General features: G+C 40.1%; 1 protein-coding gene across 16 annotated transcripts in view; it reads left to right on the top strand.

Annotated features, from left to right (window-relative positions):
* The window catches only part of ATG13 (autophagy related 13), a 59,222-nt gene that overhangs the window by 7,640 nt on the left and 26,465 nt on the right, over positions 1 to 25,117 (top strand). For all 16 annotated transcript variants that reach the window (XM_005660951.4, XM_021085238.2, XM_085011307.1 and 13 more), the window contains 3 exons: positions 22,750 to 22,831; positions 23,901 to 23,981; positions 24,371 to 24,490. In XM_005660951.4, coding sequence (XP_005661008.1) covers positions 22,763 to 22,831; positions 23,901 to 23,981; positions 24,371 to 24,490 — 270 coding nt within the window. In that variant the 5' untranslated portion in view covers positions 22,750 to 22,762. The remainder of the gene's footprint in view (positions 1 to 22,749; positions 22,832 to 23,900; positions 23,982 to 24,370; positions 24,491 to 25,117) is intronic.

Below are 25,117 nucleotides of genomic sequence, written 5' to 3'. Positions count from 1 at the left end.
CTGTCGTGGCGCAGTGGTTAACGAATCTGGCTAGGAACCATGAGGTTCAGGTTCGATCCCTGGCGTCGCTCAGTGGGTTAAGGATCTAGTGTTGCCATGAGCTGTGGTGTAGGTCACAGATGTGGCTTGGATCCCGCGTTGCTGTGGCTCTGGGTAGGCCGGTGGCCATAGCTCCGATTCAACCCCTAGCCTGGGAACCTTCATATGCTGCAGAAGTGGCCCTAGAAAAGGCAAAAAGACACACACACACAAAAAAGAACTAGGGATATTATCTGGGGTCATTTTTGTGTAATCTCTTGCCAGATTATTCACTTGTTTCATTGAAATTATTTGCCCCTTTCCTTCCTTTATTGACTGCCTCACCTTAATCCAGTGTGATCACCAACTCTCATCCAAATTATTATTATCATTATTTTTTGTCTTTTTGCCTTTTCTAGGGCCGCTCCCGTGGCATATGGAGGTTCCCAGGCTAGGGGTCTAATTGGAGCTGCAACCGTCAGCCTACACCAGAGCCACAGCAACGTGGGATCCGAGTCGCGTCTGCCACCCACACCACAGCTCACAGCAACGCCGGATCATTAACCCACTGAGCAAGGGCAGGGACCGAACCCACAACTTCACGGTTCCTAGTCAGATTCGTTAACCACTGTACCACAACGGGAACTCCTTTCATCCAAATTATTGAAGTGGCTTCCTAGCTGGTCTTTGTGCCTCTAGTTCCTTTACTTCATCCTCCCCTCTCAGTATTAAGATTAATGTCCTTCACTGTGTACCTATGGAAGAATCTGCATTGACTCCCTACCAATATATTGTTCATCTCTTTACTCACTTTTACATCTCTCTGGTATTCTGGTTAGACTGTATGTACCTACTTTATTTTACTTTACCCATTTACATGGAAATTTTCAGCTATATAGTTCCTAATTTTACTTCTCTTTCTCCTGTCTCTGTGGGACTCTAGTTACACGTATGTTAGACCTTTCCCTGTGTCCTTATGTCAGATAACTTCATGTATCCTTTTGTACTTACTGTCTTGATATGACTTGATACCTTAAATACTGCCTTTCATTCTCAAAAATATCCCAGAAGTGGGTGGCCACTCCATTTCTTCCCTATACTTTTCTCTATTTTCCATCCTTTTGTCTCTCTATACTTTGTTCTGGGTACTTTCTTTTGGTCTATATTCCCTTTCAACATTTCTATCTTCTACTGCTGTTAGACTCAACCATTGAGTTCTTAAATTAGTGTTTTTTTGTTTTTTAGTTCTGGAAGTTCTATTTGGTTGTTTTTATAGTTTTTCATTCTCTGTCTAAATCCTCAATTTTATGCTTCATGGAATTGAACTTATTAAGCATATTGACTTTAAGGTCTGTGTCTGATAACTTTTAATAAGTTTCTAACGTCTCTTGGGTTTTGGTCATTTGTGTTTGTCTAATGAATGCCTAGTTTATTTTATTTATTTATTTTGTCTTTTTTTTTTTTTTTTTTTTTTTTTTTTTTGCTATTTCTTGGGCTGCTCCCACGGCATATGGAGGTTCCCAGCTAGGGGTCCAATCGGAGCTGTAGCCACTGGCCTACGCCAGAGCCACAGCAATGTGGGATCCGAGCCGCGTCTGCAACCTATACCACAGCTCACAGCAACATGGGATCATCAACCCACCTATACCACAGCTCACAGCAACATGGGATCATCAACCCACTGAGCAAGGGCAGGGACCGAACTCGCGACCTCATGGTTCCTAGTCGGATTCGTTAACCACTGCGCCACGACAGGAACTCCCCTAGTTTATTTTAATATGTGCCAGAAATTGTATGTGAAAAGTTGTAGAGAGGTGTTCCTATTGTGGCTCAGTGGTTAACGAATCTGACTAGGAACCATGAGGTTGTGGGTTCGTTCCCTGGCCTTGCTCAGTGGATTAAGGATCTGGTGTTGCTGTGAGCTGTGGTGTGGGTTGCAGACGCGGCTCGGATCCCACATTGCTGTGGCTCTGGCGTAGGCCGGCGGCTACAGCTCTGAATCAACCCCTAGCCTGGGAATTGCCATATGCCGTGGGAGCGGCCCAAGAAATGGCAAAAAGACAAAGAAAAAAAAAAAAAAAAGGTATAGAGATAATTTGTGGGCTAGGATGATATACTTTTCTTCCAGGGAACAATTATATGTGTTTCTGGCAGAGGCGTTTTTATGTGCTTGTGGTGGGGAGTGGTGGGGGGTGACTGACAACATCAGTTCAGTCCACCTTGTTGGATGCTTTCCTGAGATTTTAAACTTGTGTCTGTCATGGCACAGTGCATTGAGCTATTTGCCTCCTTCACTCGCAAGACAAGGATATCCTGTGATGGGATCTTGAAAGTACAGCTAGAGCAGTCATTCAGATGTTTGAAAAATTGTATTTGAAATAGATTTACAAGGAGCCAGAAAGCTTTCTTTTTTTTTTTTTTTTTTTTGTTGTTGTTGTTGTTGCTTTTTAGGGCCAAACCCAGGGCATATGGAAGTTTCCAGGCTAGGGGTCCAATCCAAGCTGCAGCTGCTGGCCTATGCCACAGCCACAGCATCACTGCGGAATCTGAGCTGTATTTGTGACCTACACCACAGCTCACAGCAACTCCGGGTACCTAGCCCACTGAGCAAGGCCAGGGATCAAATCCACATCCTCGTGGATACTAGTCGGGTTCATTACCACTAAGCCACAACAGGAACTCCTAGAAAGCTTTTATGCTAGGTGAAAATTAAGATCTTTACCTTGTTATAGACCATTTGATGAAAATGGATTTTATTTGTTAGAAATTTTTTTGAAAAATGTAAGATATACAGAGAAATTTTAAGAAATTACAGTGTATTTTCATACTCTCTTCACCTAAATTCGTACATTGTTCTCTCTTGGTCACATTGCTTTACTTCTATCTGTGCGAATCACATACTATATAATAGAATAATACATGATCTCTTCCTTTGTTACCCCCCATAAGCTCTTTTTTCTTTTTCTTTCTTTTTTTTTTTTAATGGCCGCAAATGTGGCATATGGAAGTTCCTGAGCCAGGGATTGAATTCCAGCTGCAGATTCAATATATGCTGGCTCCTTTAACCCACTGTGCTGGGCTGGGTATTGAACTTGGGCCTCCTCAGTCTAGAGCCTCTGCAATCAGATTCTTAACCCACTACAGGGAAGCTTCCTCCCCAGACACACTGGGGAAAAGTTACTACTATTTTATTAAAAAAGTAACTTTTCAGAGAAAATTATCTCTTAAGAACAAGAGCATTGACCAAAGAGCATTGACCAAATTGTAATTGTATCAAATTCAGGAAATTTAACACTGATATAATACTGTTACATAGCAGACAGTATTTAGATGTTACCAAATTGTTTTGTCCTTTATACCAACTTCTTTGTTTCTGTTTGTCTTGTTTCCTTTTGACTGCTGGGAGCCACTGCTTGATGTGTTGTGGGATCTCAGTTGCTAGACCAGGGCTTGAACCCAGGCTGCAGCAATAAGTGCCAAGTCCTAACCATTTAACCACCAGGCAACTCTTGCAACTTTTTTTTAAAGTCCAGGGGCAAGCATTACTTTTAGTAGTCACACCTCTTTTATTGCCCTTGTTCTAAAACAGCGTTTTTTTTTTTGGTTTTTTTTTTAAGCCTCACCCCTGCTATGTGGAATTTCCTGGGCCAGGGATTGAACCCATGCTACAGTTGTGGCCTGTGCCACAGCCACAACAATGCCAGATCCTTATCCCGTGCTCCACAGGGAACTTCCTAAAACATTTCTTAAGACTTTTCCTGTCATCAGGTTGATATTTTTGAAGAGTAAAAGCCCATTATTATGTAAAAATGTCCTGTCTTCCAATATAGGCTCATCTCATTGTTTTTTCATTATTAGATTTGAGTTATATGGATTTAAGAGAAATCTACATGATAGTCATTCTCAGTACATCACATCTAGAGGATGTAATGTCAGTTCTTCAGTTGGTATATTTCTTTGATTACTTTAAGATTATGTCCACCTGACTTTTCTTTGTAATTAATAAGTCATCTGCAGAAAGACTAAATATACCATTTGCCAACAAATTTTCATTTGGTAGTTTTATCATCCATTGGTATTTGCTTGAATCAGTTATTCCTATAATGGCTGCAAAATGATAATTTTTCTAAAACTGTCAGTTTTAATTTCAGTGTTCTCCAGACCTACATATTGCATGATAAATATGAGTTTAAAAACATGTTATGGGTATAAAGTGTTATTTAAATTTTTATCGGTCTTGAAAGTGATGTTTGAGCATTTGTCAGCATATTTTTTTTAATTGCAGGCAAAATATCTTATTATCTCTGTAATAGTTTTCAGGTTACTATTTTGTGTTAGTGTGAATGGAAGTAATGTTGTTAATATGCCAGGTGCTGTTACTCAGAACAACTGAATTTGGTTAATAACATTCTTCCTTAAAATAAATCAAGGAAATTTTTAACTCTTCAGTATTAGGTTAGTTCCATATATAAATGTGCTTTTCAAGAAAACTAAGGTTGTCTATAAGAGAGTTAAAAGACAAGCTATAGAATTGGAGAAAGTATTTGCAAAAAACATACTTTTTTTTTAAAGACACATCTTTAATTTTTTTTTTTTTTTTTTTGGCCATGTAGCGTATGGAAGTTCCTAGGCCATAGCAGCAACCAGAGCCATTACAGTGACAACACCATATCCTTAACCACAAGATAACCCCTTTTTACTTATTTATTTATTTATGTTTTTTTTAGGGCCGAACTTGTGGCATATGGAAGTTCTTGGACTAGGGGTCAAATCAGAGCTGCAGCTGCTGGCCTACACCACAGCAACAGCAACATGGGATCCAAGCCAAGTCTGCAGCCTGTGCTACAGCTCATGACACTACCAGATCCTTAGGCCACTAAGCAAGGCCGGAGTTGAACCTGCATTGGGTTCATAACCCGCTGAGCCACAATGGGAACTCCCCTTTAATTTATCTTTTATTGACATATAATTGATTTACAGTGTTGTGTTAGTTTCTACTGTACAGCAAACTGATTCAGTTATATACACATATACATTCTTTTTTACATTCTTTTCCATTATGGTTTATCCCAGGATATTGAATATAGGTCCTTATGCTATACAGAAGGATTTTATTTATCCTATATGTAGTAATTTGCATCTACTAACCCCAAACTCTTTATCCATCTCTCGCCCACTCCCTTCCCCCTCAACAACCACAAGTCTGTTTTCTATGTCTGTGAGTCTGTTTCTGTTTTGTAGATAAGTTCATTTGTGCCATATATTAGATTCCACATATAAGTAATATCATATTTTATTTAGTTCTTTACTTAGTACTTTACTAAGTACTTTACTTAGTATGATAATCTCTAGTTGTAAGTATCTATATTGCTGTGAATTAGTTTTATTCATTCCTTTTTTGGCCACGCTTGAGGCATGTGGAAGTTCAGAGACCAGCGATTGAACCCAAGCCACTGCAGTGACAACACTGGATCCTTAACCCACTATCCCACAAGAGAATTCCTATTTCATTCTTTCTTATGGCTGAGTAGTATTCCATTGTATATATGTACCACATCTTTATTCATTCATCTGTCCATGGGCATTTAGGTTGTTTTCATGTCTTGGCTATTGTGAATAGTGCTGCTATGAACATAGGGGTGCATGTATCTTTTTGAATTATAGTTTTATCCGGATGTAGACCCAGGAGTGGGATTGCTGGATCATAGATAATTCTATTTTACTGCTTTCCATAGTGGCTGCACCAACTTACATTCCCACCAACATTGTAGGAGAGCTCCCTTTTCTCCACGCCCTCTCAACAGCGTTTATTTCTAGACTTTTTAATGATGGACATTCTGACTGGTGTGAGGTGGTACCTCATTGTAGTTTTGATTGGCATTACTCTAAAAATTAGCAGAGTTGAGCATCTTTTCATGTATGCATCTGTATGTCTTCTTTGGAGAAATGTCTATTTGGGTCTTCGGCCCATTTCTTAATTGGGTTGTTTTTTTGTTGTTGTTGTTGAGTTGTATGAGTTGTTTGTATGTTTTGGAGATTAAGCCTTTGTCAGTTGCATTGTTTGCAGTTATTCTCTCCCATTCCATTGGTTGTCTTCACTTTTTTTATGGTTTCCTTTGCTGTGCAAAAGCTTGTAACTTTGATTAGGTCCCATTTTTTAAAATTTTTGTTTCTATTTATGTTGCCTTGGGAGACTGAACTAAGAAAACAATGCTGCAGTTTATGTCAGAGAATGTTTTGCCTATGATCTTTTCTAGGAGTTTTATGGTATCTTTTTTTTTTTTTTTTTTTTTTTTTGTCTTTTTGCTATTTCTTTGGGCCACTCCCGCAGCGTATGGAGGTTCCCAGGCTAGGGGTCTAATCGGAGCCGCAGCCACCGGCCTACGCCAGAGCCACAGCAACGTGGGATCCGAGCCGCGTCTGCAACCTACACCACAGCTCACGGTAACACCAGATCGTTAACCCACTGAGGAAGGGCAGGGACCGAACCCGCAACCTCATGGCTCCTAGTCGGATTCGTTAACCACTGCGCCACAACAGGAACTCCTATGGTATCTTGTCTTATATTTAAGTCTTTGAGTCTTTTCTTTTCTTTTTTTTTTTTTTTTTTTTTTCTTTTTAGGGCTGTACCTGCGTACATGGAGGTTGCCAGGCTAGGGGTAAAATTGGAGCTACAGCTGCTGGCCTGTGCCACAGCAACGCGGGATCCAAGCTGCATTTGTGACCTACATCACAGCTCATGGCAATGCCAGATCCCCAAGCCACTGATTGAGGCCAGGGATTGAACCCGAAACCTCATGGTTACTAGTTGGATTCATTTCCACTGTGGCACAACAGGAACTCCAAGATACATCTTTTAAGATAGCAATGAGTTGCCATCTTGCACCTGTTAGAATGGCCAAAATCCCAAAACACTGAAAATACCAAATGCTGGAGAAACCTTGAAGCAACCTGAATTAAAATACATTGGTGGTGGGAATGCAAAACTGTTCAGCCACTTTGGAAGACAGTTTAATGGTTTCTTGTAAAATAAACACAACTCTTACCAAGTGATCAAACAATTGCACTCCTTGTTTCTTTGTTGTTATTGCTGTTTTTGTCCACGCCCTCAACATGCAGAAGTGCCTGGGCTAGAAATTCAACCTGAGAGCTATAGCACTGTCAATGCCAGATCCTTAATCCATTGAACCACAGGGGAACTCCTTTTAAAAAACTTATGTATGTATGGGAGTTCCCATCGTGGTGCAGTGGTTAACGAATCCGACTAGGAACTCTGAGGTTTCGGGTTGGATCCCTGGCCTTGTTAAGTGGGTTAAGGATCCAGCGTTGCCATGAGCTGTGGTGTAGGTTGCAGATGTGGCTTGGATCCCGCGTTGCTGTGGCTGCAGCATAGCTCTGATTGGACCCCTAGGCTGGGAACCTCCACATGCCACGGGAAGCAGCCCTAGAAAAGGCAAAAAGACAAAAACAACAACAACAAAAAAATCCCCAAGAGAACAAAATAGTTATGTATGTATGTATGTATGTATTGCACTCCTTGTTTTACCCAGAGGAGTTGGAAACTTGTTTTCAGCAGGAGATTGGAGGCTTCTCTGGAGAAATTCAGTATCCTTAGAGGGAAAAACCTCAGTATATTGACATTTAAAGTCTTTCAGTACGAAAAAAGGGTATGCCAGGATCCAGATTGTTCCCAGTGACTTTCTGTGAGTCCTTCCAGGTTATTTGCCTCACTCGAATACCCCCCTGAGTTTCTATCTTTTTGGTGCCTCATGCTCAGATGTGAATGGGACAGCCAAAGATCACCAGTCACTTGATGAAAGGCTCCATTGTGGTTGCCAGTGTTTTTCAAGCCTAGTGAAAAAGGGGGCTTTGGATGTGGGAGAAGGGCTGTCTTATTTAGACTTTGATAACCAAAGTCCAGCATGTTTTTGATTCAGTGTTTCAAAAAAATTAACGTCCAGTCTTTTTGCTTTTTCGTTTTCTTTTTTTTCTTTTGACTGTTCTGTGGCACATGGAGCTTCTGGGCTAGGGATCAGATCCAAGCCACAGTTGCGACCTATGCCACAACTGTGGCAATATGGGATCCTTAACTCACTTTTCTGGGCCAGGGATGGAACCTGCTTCCCAGTGCTCCAGAGATGCCACTGATCCCATTGTGCCACATTGGAAACTCTTATTTTTCTTACTTTATGAGGTTGAGTTAATTTACAGTATTATACTGATTTCAGGTGTGCACCATAGTGATTCATAATTTTTACAGGTGTTCTCATTGTGGCTCAGTGTGTTAAGAACCTGACACAATGTCTGTGAGGATGCAGCTTCAATCCCTGGCCTCACTCAGTGGGTTAAGGATCTTGCGATGCCATGAGCTGTGGTGTAGGTTGCACACATGGCTCGGATCTGGTGTTGCTGTGGCTGTGGTGTAGATCAGCAGCTGCAGCTCCAGTTTCACCCCTAACCTGGGAATTTCCATATGTCCCAGGTGTCCCAAAAAAAGAAAAACAATTGCATAAATTATAGTCCATTTATATCTATTCTAAAATACTGGCTATGTTTCCTGTGTTGTATATCCTTGTAGCTTATTGATTGACTGTTGGTCAACAACCTTTAGTAGCTTATTTGTTCTATACATAGTAGTTTCTACCGCTTAATCCTCAAGTTCCATCTTGTCCCTCCCACTTCCCTTTCCCAGCTGATAACCACTAGTTTGTTCTCTGTATCTATGAGTCTGTTTCTGTTTTGTTATATTCATTCATTTATCCTATTTTTTAGATTCTACATATAAATAACATGCAGTATATATCTACACATAAATGATAACATGCAGTATATATCTTTCTCTGACTTATGTCACTAAGCATAATACCCTCCATGTTGTTGCAAATGGCAACTGTTCATTCTCTTTTATGACTGAGTAGTATTCCATTGTATATATATTTACCATGCTGGTGGTGGAGAGAGAATTCCAAAATGGTCTGGTTTGCCATCAGTGCCCATGTGGTAGAATAAACTCCAAAAAATGGCTGTTGCAAGTGTCTGTGTTCCCAGGATGAGCTCCATTTGCTTCTTGCCTCTCCAGGAGAGTCTTCGAGATCAACAGGGAGTTCTACTGTGGCACAGGGGTTAAGGATACAGTGTTGTCTTAGCGGCAACACAGGTTCAATCCCTGGCCCAGCATAGTGGGTTAAGGACCTAGCGTCGCTGCAGCTGTGGCATAGGTTGCAGCTGCATCTTGGATCTGATCCCTGGCCCAGGAACTTTCATGTGCTGTGGCTGCCCCCCCCCCACCAAAAAAAGATCAGCAGGTGGTTCTGACCCAGGCTCCTTTGAAAATTACTGTTCTGCCTTAAGGGTCCCAACATGTGAGATTTTGTGTGTGCCCTTTAAGAAACTCCATTTTATTTCCCACAGTCTTCTGGGGCTCCCAAGAGTAAGCCCCACAGGTCATCAAAAGCCAAATGTTCTGGGGGCTCCTCCTGGTGCAGGACCCTTAGACTGGGTAGTTCTGTGTGGGGTTCAGACCCCTCCTCCTTGGGGAGAACCTCTGCAATAGTAATTATTTTTCTGTTTGTAGGTCACCTACCTGGGGGCATGTGTTTTGACTATACTGGGACTTCCTACTCCTACCATCTCATTGTGGTTCCTTTATATCTTCAGTTGTAGAAGATCTGTTTTGGTAGCTTCTGGTCTTTTTCATCAATAGTTGTTCTATAAATAATTATAATTTTGGACAAAAAAAAAAAAGGAGTTCCCTTCATGGCTCAGTGGTTAACAAATCCGACTAGGAGCCTGGCCTTGCTCAGTGGGTTAAGGGTCTGGCGTTGCTGTGAGCTGTGGTGTAGGTTGCAGACATGGTTCGTATCTGGCGTGGCTGTGGCTGTGGCTGTGGCCTGTGGCTACAGCTCCAATTAGACCTCTAGCCTGGGAACCTCCGTATGCCGCAGGTGTGGCCCTGGAAAAGACAAAAAAAAAAAAAAAAAAATTAGAATTTTGGTGTGCCTGTGACAGGATGAGCTCAGGGTCTTCCTACTACTCTGCCATCTTGGGGACTCCCAGTGTCCATTCTTCTGACCTTAGGGAGGAAGGGCAGTTCTGGCATGAGTAGGGTCATGGAGTGGGTGTAGGGCTTAGAATGGGGTGTAACTGCCTCGTTTGTGGCTCTTCAAATATCCCTCTTGTTTTCATCCCCACCCTGCTTTTGGAGTTCCCTATTGACTCTAGTTCCTTAGCCTTTCTTAGGTTCTTAGTTCAGATGAGCTTTGTTGAGGGTTTCTCCCACTGCCAGCCTAGATATCAGCCCTGCTCAGCTTAGTCAGTTATCTATACCTTGGACTTTCAGCCTTCCAGAACTTTGATGTTGTCTCTGCATTGTTGTTATCTCTTTGTTATCTGTGTGTGTGTGAGCTTTTTAAGTTCCTCCACTCCTTTTTTAGGAGTGAGCAGAAGTGAATGTAGACATTGAAACCTTTATTATTAACCAGTCTGTTCACTTTTCTTCCACAAAATCGGGGTGACATTTTTCATTGTTATTTCTTCTTCTGGGTTTATTTATAGCTTTTATATTTGCTTTTTATTGAGGATTGGGAAAAGAATTGACATAAATGGTTTTTATCTATTTAGGTAGAACTCCTTTTTTATTTTTATTATTTTTTAATTAAAATTTTTTTTCACTTGTGATGGAACATGGTGGAGGATAATGTGAAAATAATGTATATCTATGTATAACTGGGTTACTTTTCTGTAAATCAGAAATTGACAGAACATTGTAAATTAACTATAATAAATTAAAAATTTTAATGGCTGCACCTGTAGCATAAGGCAGTTCCCAGGCTAGGGGTCGAATTGGAGCTGCAGCTGCTGGCCTATGCCACAATGCCATATTTGAGCTGCATCTTGCAGCAACATTGGATCCTTAACCCATTGAGCAAGGCCGGAGTTCAAACCCGCATCCTCATGGATACTAGTCGGGTTCTAACCTGCTGAGCCACAGCAGGAACTCATGAGAACACATATTTTTTAAAAAATTTTTTTATTGCTCAATGAATTTTATTACATTTATAGTTGTACAAGAGAACTCATATTTTTTAAATTTAAAATTAGCATTTCAGTATGAAAGTAAGTAAAAGATCTAGAAAACCTGCCTCTCCAGATTAAGTGTACTTTACGTGATTTTATCATTTGCACTTGAGCATTTGCACTTGTAGAATCTTCTGTCTAGTACTTAAATGTTGGTGATTATCAGAGTTCTTGTTTGGCTCAGGGGTAACAAATCCAACTAGATCCATGAGGATGCAGGTTTGATCCCTGGCTTCACTCAGTGGGTTAAGGATCTGGTGGTGCCATGAGCTGTGGTGTAGGTCGCAGATGTGGCTCAGATCATGCGTTGCTGTGGCTGTGGGGTAGGCTGGCAGCAGTAGTTCTGATTTGACCCCTAGCCTGGAAACTTCCATATGCCCCACCTGCGGCCTTAAAAAAGACAAAAATAAATAAATGTTGGTGATTGGTGATTATCTACATCTGTTATGTAACAATGGGAAAGTTTATTATTAAAAAAAATTTTTTTTTGCTTTTTTTTTTTTTAGGGCCACGCCCACGGCATATAGAGGTTCCCAGGCTAGGGGTCTAATCGGAGCTACAGCTGCTGGCCTATGCCGCAGCCAGAGCAATGCCAGAGATCTGAGCCGCATCTGCAATCTGCACCACAGCTCACAGCAATGCTGTGATCGAGGCCACTGATCGAGGCCAGGGATCCAACCCCAAACCTCATGATTCCTAGTCGGATTTGTTTCCGTTGCACCACGACGGGAACTCCTATTTATTATTTTTAATAGCTTCTTTTTTTGTATATGTTAAAATGCAAGTAGCATAAGATTTGTCATCTTTACTATTTTCGAGGGTACAGTTCAGTGGTATTAAATATATTACACTGTTGTGCAGCCATCACCACCATTCATCCTCATAACTTTTCATTTTGTAAAACTGAAACTCTGCTTATTAAGCAATAACTCCCCATTCTCTTCCCCCACTCCCAGCTCCAGGCAGCCACTGTTATGCTTTCTGTTTCTATGATTTTTCATTACTCTAAGTACCTCATATTAGTGGAATCATATAATATTTGGCTTTTCACTATTAGTTTATTTCACTTAGTGTAATGTGCTGAAGTTTCATCCATGTTGTAGCATGAATTTCCTTCCTTTTTAAGGGTAATTAATATTTCCTGTATATGCCACATTTTGCTAATCTGTTATATTTTCAGATAAATGTTTAAAAAATCCTAGTACAGCACAAATCTGCACATGTTCTAAACACTTGGAGAACCTGACAGAGTTATTATTATGAACTTCTGTTAATGAAAATGATCTGTAGAAAATGTTGCTAAATTGAAATTGCTGTTCAAGTTCCAGTAAATAGTTTTTGTTTGTTGTTAAATGTCTTAAGCCTGGAAGAAAGGCCTTAATTAAGTGAGGGATTTGTCAGACAAGAAAAGCTGCAAGTGGCAAGTCTGGGGAAATAGGTGTTGATAATGCTTAAAGGGACTGCAATATTTGTGGGAGCATTCTGATTTATAAATATATTTTTGACTTAAACCATTTTAGAAAAGATGACACATGATAAATTTAATCAAATGTATGTGGGTGGGAAGCTCATAGAACTTTTTGTAAATCTCCAAAAAGTATATACGTAGTAATCTAGTTATGTCCCTAGGGCAAAAAAAAAATAATAATAAAGGAGGTAATAAGTAGTTCTGATGAACTTCCTTATTCAGCATATTAACAAGAAAGGGACAAGAAATTTGAATGCTTGCAGAAGAGTTTGCTACGTAACTGAGACTAGAATGCTGAGAGGTAAAATGGTCTTGACAAATTAAGTGCTAACCTAAAAACCCTACTTGCCTTAGTCTCCAGCAGCTGAACTATTTTCTTAAAACCTATCCCATCAAGCATCTCCACCCTTAATGTAGACAGTTGTTTTGCCAATTATAACATCATGTTGGTGACAATGACTAGTAGGGCACTGGTCTGTAAAGTCTGAGGAAAAGAAAGTCACACGTATGCACTGTCAGCCAAAAGGCTCTCTCAAGACTGGCAGAATTCCAACATGCTTGACCCTGAGATAGAGAAGGGTATATGAAGCTAATTGTAGGATGATATGATTCTGGTTTGTCAAAATGTTCTTTTAGGAAAGGCAACATGTTTTGTTAATCACTTGATGCTTCCTTTCTGTCTGCTTGGCAGTTTTATTTCTCAATTAGTAATTTGGATTTATGGTATATAAACTGTCTCTTGTAACTGAAATCCCCCAAACCTTGACTGAACTGATAAAATTAGTTTCCTGAGCATGTACATCCTAAGGACTAGATCCTGACCAGGATCACTATTTAATTGCTAGTTTCAGTGACCAAGATCTTTCCTGAAAGTACCTCTGATTACCTTTTCAAAATCATTTCACGTATTTTCCCTACTGACTTTTCATGTGGAAGCGAGGTTAGACTGAAGAGTTTGCCCAAAATTCTGGCACAGAGGAGGAATATAATGACATAATACTTTATTAGATTAGTCTTTCAGTGGTTTACCTGAGGTTTACAGTATAATCTAGAAGGTGTTGGGAAAGAAACTTTTCCTGTACCCTCTTAGGTTCAGTTTATGGAGGCCTACAAATTAAAAGACAGATTTATTTATTTACTCATGTATGAATATATGTATTTTTTGGCCATGCCCTCGGCATGTGGGAGGTTCCCAGGCCAGGGACTGAACCCATGCCACAGCAGCAATTGGAGCTGCTGCAGTAACAATGCCAGGTTCTTAACCCTCTGCGCTATAAGAGGATTCCAAGACAGTTTATTAGTGACTGCGAAGTGTATACCATGGGAGTGTCTAGGGATGAATTGCTCAAAGAAGTGGTAAAAATTTGGGACTTATATGCCTAACTTAGTAGGCAAAAAAGAGAAAGGGCTTTTATGGGAAGAACAAATGACTTTCTTTAGGAAAGACAAATGGGTCTTTAGGAGAACAAATGGGGATAAGAAAGTTTGTGATAAAATTCGCTTGTGTGGTGCAAATGTCCTTTCCCTCTTCTTCATGGCCATGAACTTCCCCAGAAGAGGGATTTATATTAGGTATGTTAGGTCTACTCTTTTTTTTTTTGTTTGGTTGTTTTTTGTTTTTGCTTTTGTTTTGGTCTTTTGTCTTTTTAGGGCCACTTGAGGCATATGGAAGTTCCCAGGCTAGGGATCCAATCAGAACTACAGCTGCCACCCTAAGCTATGCCAGATCCAAGCCGCGTGTTTGACCTACACCACAGCTCATGGTAACACCAGATCCTTAACCCACTGAGCAAGGCCAGAAACCTCATGAATACTAGTTGGGTTTGTTAACCACTGAGCCACGGCAGGAACTCCATATTAGGTTTGCTTTTGGTCTCACGCCTGAGAGTAGACGTCAACCTGAAATGGGAATTTATGGCAGTCCTCATTTCTCAGAAGTTTCTGCTTTTAGTCAGATAAGGAAGCTCTGAGAAGGTTTCTTTTCTACATCTGTTGAATCGCAAATGTCTTCAGCTTAAAATAATCTTTATGCCAAGTGGCATATTTTAGAATGGCATAGCCTGATCATCCTCTTCAAAGGTAAAGCAACTAACTACGTGAGTCTCTTCCAGATAAGAAATGAGACTTGGATTAAGGTGGTATCTATGGCAGTGAAAATGTAAATATAAAGGATTTTGTATAAACAAAATTTGAAGGAGTTAGTAATTGACTAGTGTAGTAAATGGCAGAAAAAGTAAAAAAAATTCAGTTGTAGGTCTCTTTTTAATGTTTATACCAAATTTCCCTTTATATTCCTTGGAGAACTCAAAAAGAATTTTGCAAAGAGCGAAGCAAAGGTAAATATATTACGTTTATATTGTAAAGGCCGAATTAACTGCTTGATAGATAACCTAAGCCTAAAGCAACAATAAGCTCTGATGCCTGAGAGAGAACTTTCTCTCTGTGGAGACCACCCCTTTTGGCTCAATAACTAACTCTAGTTACATAATCCTTTTAATGATTCCAGTGGTACAGAAAGTCACAAGAGTCATTGTGCCATTATCATGTTTGCTTGGTAGATGCTCTGGTGGTGGGAGCACAATTCCCCACTTCAGTGTAGAATTAGGGGCAGCACACTCCTCCAGCACTATTCTTATCTCAGATTTGTTGCTGTGTTACTGCAGGGCCTTGAGCTGTTTAACCCTTTAAAAGGTCTTTTTATTTTTACTTTAATATTTGTTAGTGCTCTTTTTAACCAAAATTAGGGAGGTCTGAAGGAGGTGTACATGTCAAGCATATTGTTTGCTGGGCCCTCAAAGATGAGTCCTTTGTAATTTGAACTGGTGGATTCTCCTGTGGCATCCCATCAGTTCTCAAAGGTTTTTTATTTCTTCTTCATTGGTTTCTTCCTCTTTCCTATATATTTGCCCCAATATTCCTATCCTGTAGGGAAAAATCCTTTTGACAAAACAGCTTGACATCTTTTCCTGTCTCAGAAGTAGCTGAATTGCTTATTACCACTCTAAGAAACTCTCCTCTCAAAGGTCGTAAGCAACATAATGCCAAGTCCAGTGGCCTTTTCCTCTTACGAATGAAAGAATCCAGAATGTCACCCCAAAATATGCTCCTTTGACATCATAATTATCTTGAGCTTAAGGCAATTAAGAAGCAACAAATGCAAGAGAAGCTTTCTCTGCTCTCCTCTTTTCTGCCTAAAGACAGGATATAAATTCCCCTTTTACTGGAGACAGATTCTTATCAGACCTGGGAAGGCACTAGAAGAATCTGTAAACAAATCCACTCCTTTCTTAGTTTCTTCCCATAATTTAACCTTCCCGCAGTTTGTACCCTTGAATGCCTAAAACTCCTTTCCTTTGTCCTGTCATTTCTCTGCAAATTTATTGTTCTTTGTTGATGATCCCATATAAGCCACAGTTCCAAAGTTTTGCTCTTCCACAAGAACTTGTATTGTTAAACCAATCCTTCCCTCTTGATACTTTAATTTCCCTCAATTTCAGTGAAAACTGCTTGGATTATTTTGCCTCCTATTTTTCTGATTAGTTCTTGCATTTCTTTTTATGGTTCTTTATGTAGATGTTTTCCAAGATCATTATTATTTTGTTTTTCCTGTTATCTCCTTTGGTGATTTCATCTGCGGCTCTAGTTTTAACTTTTTATTCTTTTTTGAGATCTGTCTCCAACTTTAACCACAGTCTTAACCTTTTCCATTAGTTTCAGACTTGGCATTTTTAGATGAATCCTCTGGTATTTCTAACTCAACCTATTAAATAAACTGAACTAAAAATAAAATAGCGAACCTCAGTCCCTAAATTAAAAAAATAGTGAACCTCAGTCCCTAAATTATACCACATGTAAAAATTAATTTTTGATGGATCATGAATCTAAATGTGAAAGGTAAACAATAATGTTTCTAGAAGAAAATGTTGCAGAATATTTTCATGACTTTGAAATCAGAGAAAAAAAAAAAATTAACAGGACACAAAAAAGTGCTGAGGAGTTCCCGGCGTGGTACAGTGGTTAACGAATCCGACTAGGAACCATGAGCTTGTGGGTTCGGTCCCTGCCCTTGCTCAGTGGGTTAACGATCCAGCGTTGCCGTGGCTCTGGCGTAGGCCGGTGGCTACAGCTTCGATTTGACTCCTAGCCTGGGAATCTCCAAATGCTGCGGGAGCGGCCCAAGAAATAGCAAAAAGACCAAAAAAAAAAAAAAAAAAAAAAAAAAAAAAAGTGCTGACCGTCAAAGAAGAGGTTGATAAATTGGAGGAACCTCTGATCATCAGAAGTCTCAAAGACAATAATACTCAGCAATAAAAAGAAATGAACTATCAACACAGAATGTGAATAAATCTTAAGATAATTATGCTGAGTGAAAGAAGCCAAAGAGGAGTTCCCGTCGTGGTGCAGTGGTTAACAAATCCAACTAGGAACCATGAGGTTGTGGGTTCGATCCCTGGCCTTGCTCAGTGGGTTAAGGATCTAGCGTTGCTTTGAGCTGTGATGTAGGTTGCAGACTCGGCTGGATCCCAAGTTGCTGTAGCTCTGGCATAGGCCGGTGGCTACAGCTCCGATTAGACCCCTAGCCTGGGAACCTCCAGGAAGTGGCCCTAGGAAAGGCAAAAAGACCAAAAAAAAAAAAAAGGCCACAGAGTACATACTGTGTGATTCAATTTATATAAAACTCTAGAAATGCACATGGGGGAGTTCTTGTCATGGCTCAGTGGAAAGAAATCTGACTAGTATCCATGAGGATGCAGGTTCGATCCCTGGTGGTGTTCAGTGGGTTAAGGATCCGGCGCTACCATGAGCTGTGATGTAGGTCACAGATGCAGCTCGGATCTGGTGTGGCTGTGGCTGTGGTGTGGGACAGCAGCTACTGTTCCTATTCGACCCCTAGCCTGGGAACCTCCATATGCCGCAGGTGCAGCCCTAAAAAAATACCCAAAAAAAAAAAAAAAAGGGAAAGAAATGCACATAGGGATCTTCAGTGCTAGAAAGCATATCCGAGGTTGCTTAGGTATGGGGGATTGAGGAGGGGCTGGAGGGAGGAATTACAAAAGAACATGAGAAAATTTTGAGGGAGTAATTGTTATGTTTACTATTTTGTAGTGATGTATTTAGTAATAAACACGTCAAATGTATCAAATCTTACACTTCTAATATATTTATTGTTATGCCTCAATTAAAGCTGCATTTAATGAGGACGTAAAAACTACCCAAGTGGCAACAGGTGAAGGCCATTTATTCAGAGCTTGTCATAGCAGAGGAGTCAGCTCCCATCACTTGCCCTTGGTAGAGATGCAAAGGGCAGGTAGGCCACTAGGGAAGCTTTATAGTGGAAAAACGGAAGGAGGGCTTCAGGTATGTTCTGATATGAGGCTGTTGACACAGGGAAGCTGTACACAAATATAACTAGGGGCATCCTTTGTGATTGGTTAGGGGTACATATTTCGCTTTCTCTGGTTGGTCCTAAGTTGGAATCAGGGATAAAAATTAGGAAAGCTCTCAGTTAATCAAGTCCTGGCTATTTGGGGCCATTTTTTACAGGGTTCATTTTTTGACTGCCTGGGTTAGTTGCCAGTTAGTCTGACATCCTTGACTTGTTAGTGTAGATAGCAAGTTGGCTTCCTAGGCTAGATTTTTGCAGATTGTTGATCAGAGCTTTATTTTTATATATGTAGTCTGGCCATTGTCAATTAGTATTATTGTGACTGTCATGAAAAGAAACAAATTCCGCAAGAAAGGCAAGCTACAAACTGGGAGAAGATATTTGTAGTACATACCCAACAAAGTGCTTAATCCACTTTATTTTTTATTATTTTTAAAATGATTTTTATTTTTTCCATTATAATTGGTTTACCGTGTTCTGTCAGTTTTCTACTGTACGGCAAAGTGACCCAGTCACACAACATATATACATTCTTTTTCTCACATTGTCCTCCATCACGCTCCATCATAATTGACTAGTTATAGTTCCCTGTGCTAAACAGCAGGATCTCATTGCTTATCCTCTCCAAAGGCAATAGTTTACATCTTAACCCCAGATTCCCAGGCCATCCCACTCCCTTCCCCTCCTCTTTGGCAACCACAAGTCTGTTCTCCAAGTCTGTGAGTTTCTTTTCTGTGGAAAGGTTCATTTGTGCTGTATATTAGATTCCAGATATAAGTAATATCATATGGTATTTTTCTTTTTCTTACTTCACTTAGTATGAGAATCTCTAATTCCATCCATGTTGATGCAAATGGCATTATTTTGTTCTTTTTTGTGGCTGGGTAGTATTCCATTGTGTTTATATACCACTTCTTTTTAATCCATTCATCTGTCGATGGACATTTATGTTGTTTCCATGTCTTGGCTATTGTGAATAGTGCTGCAGTGAACAGACCAGCGCATGTATCTTTTTCAAGGAAAGTTTTGTCTGGATATATGCCCAAAAGTGGGATTGCTGGGTCATATGGTAGTTCTATGTATAGTTTTCTGAGGTACTGCCATACTGTTTCCCATTGTGGTTATACCAATTTATATTCCCACCAACAGTGCAGGAGTGTTCTCTTTTTTCCACACCCTCTCTAGCATTTGTTATTTGTGGACTCATCAATGATGGCCATTCTGACTGGTGTGAGGTAGTACCTCATAGTAGTTTTGATTTGCATTTCTCTAATAATCAGTGTTGTTGAGCATTTTTTCATGTGCTTGTTGGTCATCTGTATATTTTCTTTGGAGAAATGTCTATTCAGGTCTTTTGCCCATTTTTCAGTTGGGTTGTTGGTTTTGGTTTTTTTTTGCTGTTGAGCTACACATATTATTTTTAAACTCCCTCAATTCAGTAAAAGATAACCTAACTTTTTTTTTTTTTTTTTTTTTTTTTTTGTCTTTTTAGGGCCTCACCATGGCATATGCAGGTTCCCAGGATAGGGGTCAAATTGGAGCTGCAGCTGTTGGCCTACACCACAGCTCACAGCAACTCCTGATCCTTAACCCACTGAATGAGGCCAGGGAGTGAACCCACATCCTCATGGGATACTAGTCGGGTTCATTAACCACTGAACCATGACGGGAACTCCCAACCTAACTTTTTTTAATGGGCAAGAGGTTTGAACTAGCACTTTATAAAAGAGGGTATGGCTAATAAACACATGAAAAGGAGCCCGTAGGGGAAAGGCAATCATCATTGCATCACTAATTTTATCATCAATCATTTGATACAGATTAAATGAGATTCTACCACACTCCTACTAGGAGGGCTAGAATTAAAGAATCTAGATGTGGAACAACAGGAGTTCTGATATACTGTTGGTGGCAGTGTAAATTGGTACAGGTCCTGGAACACTATTTGGTGGTATCTTTCAACGCTGAACACAGGCTACCTTGGAAATACTACGGGTTGGTTCTAGACCACTGTAATAAAGCAAATCCTGTGAATTTTTTTGTTTCCCTGTGTCATGTGAAAGTTGTGTTTACACAATGCTGTAGACTATCAAGACTGCAGTAGTGGAGTTCTTATTGTGGCTCAGCGGGTTAAGAATCCAACATAGTGTCCAGGAGGATAGAGGTTCATTCCCTGGCCTCACTTGGTGGATTAAAGATCCAGTGTTGCTACACACTGCAGAGTAAGTCGCAGATACAGCTTGGATCCAGTGTTGCTGTGGCTGCGGTGCAGGCTGGCAGGTGCAGTTCTGATTCAGCCCATGGTCTGGGAACTTCCACTTGCCACAGATGCAGCGGTGTAAAAAGAAAAACTTTATTGCCAAAAAAAGTGGTATCATCTGAGCCTTCAGTGTATTTTAATCTTTTTGCTGGTGAAGGGTTTGAAATATTTCAAGAATTACCAAAATATGACACTGAGACACAAAGTGAACAAACGCTGTTTGAAAAATGCCACTTACTTGGCACAGAGCTGCACAAACCTTCAATTTGTTAAAAAAGGAGGGGGGGAGGCAATATCTGTGAATAATGAGATGCAGTAAAACAAGGTATGCCTGCTTATTTATGTTCTGTGACCCAACATCAACACTCCTAGCTTTATATCCAATAACAATGAGTATTCATGTCCACCAAAAAACTCATGTAAGAATGTAATAGCTAAAAGCAAGAAGTACCCCAAATGTTTATCAACGGAATTTATAAATTGTGGTATATTCATAAAAAGGAGTGCTACATAGCAGTGACAAAGAATAAGCTGCTACATGCAGCATTATAAATGAATCTGACAGACATAATGTTGAATAAAGGAAGCTACACACAAAAAATAGTTATTATAGGAGTTCCTGTCATGGCTCAGTGGTTAACGAACCCAACTAGTATCCATGAGGATGAGGGTTCAATCCCTGGCCTCACTCAGTAGGTTAAGGATCTGGCATTGCGTGATCTGTGGTGTAGGTTGCAGACGTAGCTTGGATCCCAAGTTGCTGTGGCTGTGACATAGGCCGGCCAGCAGCTGCAGCTCCTGTTCAACTCCTAGCCTGGGAACCAACATATGCCATGAGTGTGGCCCTAAAAAGACCAAAAAAAAAAAAAAAAAAAGAAGAAGAAGAAAAAAAAAAAAAAGCAGATAAAACTAATCTATGGTGATAGACGTCAGAATAATGGATACTTTTTGGTTGGTTTATTGACCAAGGGGACACAGAGGAGCCTTCTGGATTGTTAGAAATGTTCTATAACTTGATCTGTTTTTTGTGTTTGTCTTTTTAGCGCACCCTCAGCAAATGGAGATTCCCAGGCTAGGGGTCTAATCGGAGCTGTAGCTGCCACCTACACCTCAGCCAAAGCAACAGCACATCGGAGCCGCGCCTGCAACCTATACCACAACTCACAGCAATGCCGGATCCTTAACCCACTGAGCAAGGCCAGGGATCGAACTTACAACCTGATGGTTCCTAGTTGGATTTGTTTCTGCTGTGCCACGGTGGAAACTCCTAAACTTGATCTGGATTGTCATTTTATGAGTGTATACATATAAAATGTTTTTTGAGGTCTAAACTCAAGATTTGTGCATTCCAATTCATATGTTATACCTCAATAAGGAACAGTTTTTTTGTTTTTAGTATGTACTCATTATTTCCTGTTTCAGTGCTATCCTTTGCTTACACCTTTCCTTAAAACTAGCTCTCCCTCTGGCTTTCTTTTGTTAGCTGAAACCCCATTAAGCTTTTTGCACCCTTAAATCCTGTCAGCTCTTCCTTTTTTTTTTTTTTTTTTGGCTGTGCCCATGGCATGTGAAAGTCAAGCTACAGCAGAGACAACACCAGGGAACTCCAAGCCAGAATTATTGCCAAAGACCTGATCGGTTTCCCTGCTTTCCATACTCAAAACTCTTCTACAATATGCCAGCAAAGCTATCTTTCTAAAGCACCATTTGAACTGTGTTACTTCCTCTCTTCAAAAGCTTCAAGAGTGCTCCCCTACTAGATACTAGATACAGATCAGACCATTGTTTTTAAGACTTTTCATGGTCTAGCCCCGACCAGCCATACACTACCACTGGAAAATTAGAATAAAATAATTCAAAATCCATTTTGCTCTCTGTTGCTTACACACCTTTGTTCGTAACTCTTCTCTCCCTAAATGCCTTTCTCGTCATACCAGCCCCTTCCCAATCCATTGTAACCTGGGGGGTTTATGATGTACTTCATGAGATCCATGAACACCCACACCCTAATTATACAAATGTTTCCCTGTATGTATGCATTTTTTGCTTTTTTTTGGAAAAAGGCTTGTTGTGTGTTTGGATTCTCAGAAGGGTCCATGCCCCCCCTCCCCTGCCCCAAAGTTTAATTGTTCTAGTGGCCCTTCGAAGGAATGTATGTTAACTCATTTTATGATTTAGCAATATTTTTGTCTCATTAAAATTTAGTCCTCTATATGCTGGAGAATAAAATTTTTAAAATAGATAAATTATATTTCAAGCTCAAGGTTTTAGATTCAGATAAAATGACTTGTCTCATCTATTTTTTTAGGTCCCTAGGTTTAGCTCTTTGTATGAAATTTATTTTCCTCAAAAGATAGTATCTTTTCTTTTTTTCACTCTGGTGTCTATAGTTAGGGGGAAGTTTTTTTTTTTTTTTTTTGCTTACCACATGACTATTCATACAGCTAGTAGACAATACCATCTCTTTATGCTTTGTTGTAGCAATCCCCTTTAAAAGATATTAATCACATTTTTCAACACTTTCTTTTTTTTCTGTTTTAGATTCCTGTAGGCAATGGAAACTGATCTCAATTCCCAGGACAGAAAGGACCTGGACAAGTTCATTAAGTTTTTTGCCCTTAAGGTAACCTAGCCATTCTCTTGAGACTAGAACTGTTAGAAATAACTTCCGTGCTTCTCCCTTTTTGGAAATATAGCATAACAGCTTGCAGCTTGCCCATTTTAAGGGATACTTCTGTCTGTTGTAAACCAAACTGTGAAGTTTGGGGGCGGTACTGGGGGTGTAACTAAAAAGTAACTTCCAATTTTCCACAGCTACTTGTTCAAAAAAAATTTTTTGTAAGGCTGTTGGCAGAAATGTCAAACTTATTATGCCAGGTTATTGGCACAGTATGTTCCCTTGGGGTGGGAACAAAAATTGTGGACTGGAATGGACAGCATTTGGGGTATCTTTCCCTAAGCATCAATTACCTGTGAAATGTCTAAATTTCACTTATAGTTCCCTTCTGGATAAACAAGGGATTAAAACAGTATTTTGAATGCTTTAGAAGTTATATTTTCTTAAATCTAAAAATCTTTTCCACCTCTATTGCTCCTTTTTTCATCCATTTCTATGTAAGAAGAATCCAGGCAGGAGATTCTGGTTATAAAACTAGTTGGAAGACTTTTGCCATATGGGCCAAATGATATGAATAATTGTAGAGTCCTTGGTTTAAATCTACTATGATTACATAAGTATATGGCAGTGAATATTTAAACCTGTGGTTGGACTTGTTTCTTTGTGAGAGTCGGAGCCACCATGTGCAACTTTCTTTCTGCCATGTGAGAATATTAGAGATTCTAAGCCTCAAACTATAGTTTCTCTAATTGGTTGACACTATGCCCTCAGGAATATTTACAACATTATCTCTGTGCTATGTTTTTTTCTATCTGTTCTCACCCCCTCTCCCCAGGCCAGGGATTGAACCCACGCCACAGCAGTGACAACGCCAGATCCCTAACACCCAGTTCTACAAGGAAACTCCTTTCTATCTGTTCTTGACCATTTAAAACTCTACCCTCTCTTGAAGTATAGTTCTGATCCTTGGCATCTTTTTAACCGTGTGTTGGTAAGGTTTTAACCCTGATCAGGCACTAAAATCAATTTGTTAAAACTTCGTCTTTGATTCTTTTGGTTTGTTTGCTTTTTTTAGACTGTCCAAGTGATTGTCCAGGCTCGACTCGGTGAAAAGATTTGTACTCGTTCATCTTCATCCCCAACGGGTTCAGATTGGGTAAAATTCCTGTTCTTTGCTAAGGGATATGCTATAGTACTTGTCACAAGGAATCACAGTGTAGTCATAAGTTATACTAAAGAATTACTAAATCATAACATTAAAATACATAATTTCATTTGATCCATTCACTTGGAAAATACATTCTTCATCAGATGTTAGTCCTGGGTGTATTCAGGTTTTGGCTTTCTGCTATGATAGGTGAGAAGCTTTTTCAGACTGAGTTTTGGGGCTTTCAGTCTGAGTTTTGGGGTATCTCTTATGGGGAAGGGAGAATGAATGAATGTCCTTAGAGCTCTGCCTCCATCACTCAGCATCCAGTCTTACTGCTTTATGTTTCCATAATGTTCCTTGTGAGTGTTTAACACAAAATTCCTTTTGTGTTCTAGTTCAATTTAGCAATCAAAGACATCCCAGAGGTTACACATGAAGCAAAGAAGGCACTGGCAGGGCAGCTGCCTGCTGTCGGGAGATCTATGTGTGTGGAGATCTCACTCAAGACTTCTGAGGTAAGGTTATGGCCAGGATGGTGTCTTAACTTGGTACTCAAAGCTCTTCACACTCCGGTTCCAACTCAGCCTTATGCCTGCCCCTTCCCTCTCTGCTCTTCTCATCATTCTCTGCGGAGGTCATGGCTCTTGCATCTATTCTTCCAGCCACTTGGAAGAGACTCTTCACCCGCATCTGCATGTGCATCATCTGTATGTGCATGTTTCTACTTATCCTTCAAGACTCATGTGCTTCAGAAAACCTCCCCATTCTAGTAGGAGAGGTAGTAACTACAGGCCTCCCTTGTGCTTTGTTTATATTTGTTTCTAGAGTAAAACTTGGAAAGTTTTGCTTCTTAGAGTAAAACTGCTGTATTGAGTTTTTTTTTTTTTTTTTTTTTTTTGTCTTTTGTCTTTTTGTCTTTTTGTTGTTGTTCTTGTTGTTGTTGTTGCTATTTCTTGGGCCACTCCCTCGGCATATGGAAGTTCCCAGGCTAGGGGTCTACGCCAGAGCCACAGCAACGCGGGATCCGAGCCGCGTCTGCAATCTACACCACAGCTCACGGCAACGCCAGATCATTAACCCACTGAGCAAGGGCAGGGACCGAACCCGCAACCTCATGGTTCCTAGTCGGATTTGTTAACCAC

The sequence above is a fragment of the Sus scrofa genome, chromosome 2, assembly GCF_054392235.1.
Source record: "Sus scrofa isolate SSC_HxYL_T2T_F1_AM1 chromosome 2, Sscrofa_HxYL_maternal_Yorkshire_Landrace_v2.0, whole genome shotgun sequence".
Classification (NCBI taxonomy): Eukaryota; Metazoa; Chordata; class Mammalia; order Artiodactyla; family Suidae; genus Sus; species Sus scrofa.
The sequence above is the reverse complement of the archived record's forward strand: the minus strand, read 5'-3'. Positions and strand labels throughout refer to the sequence as shown.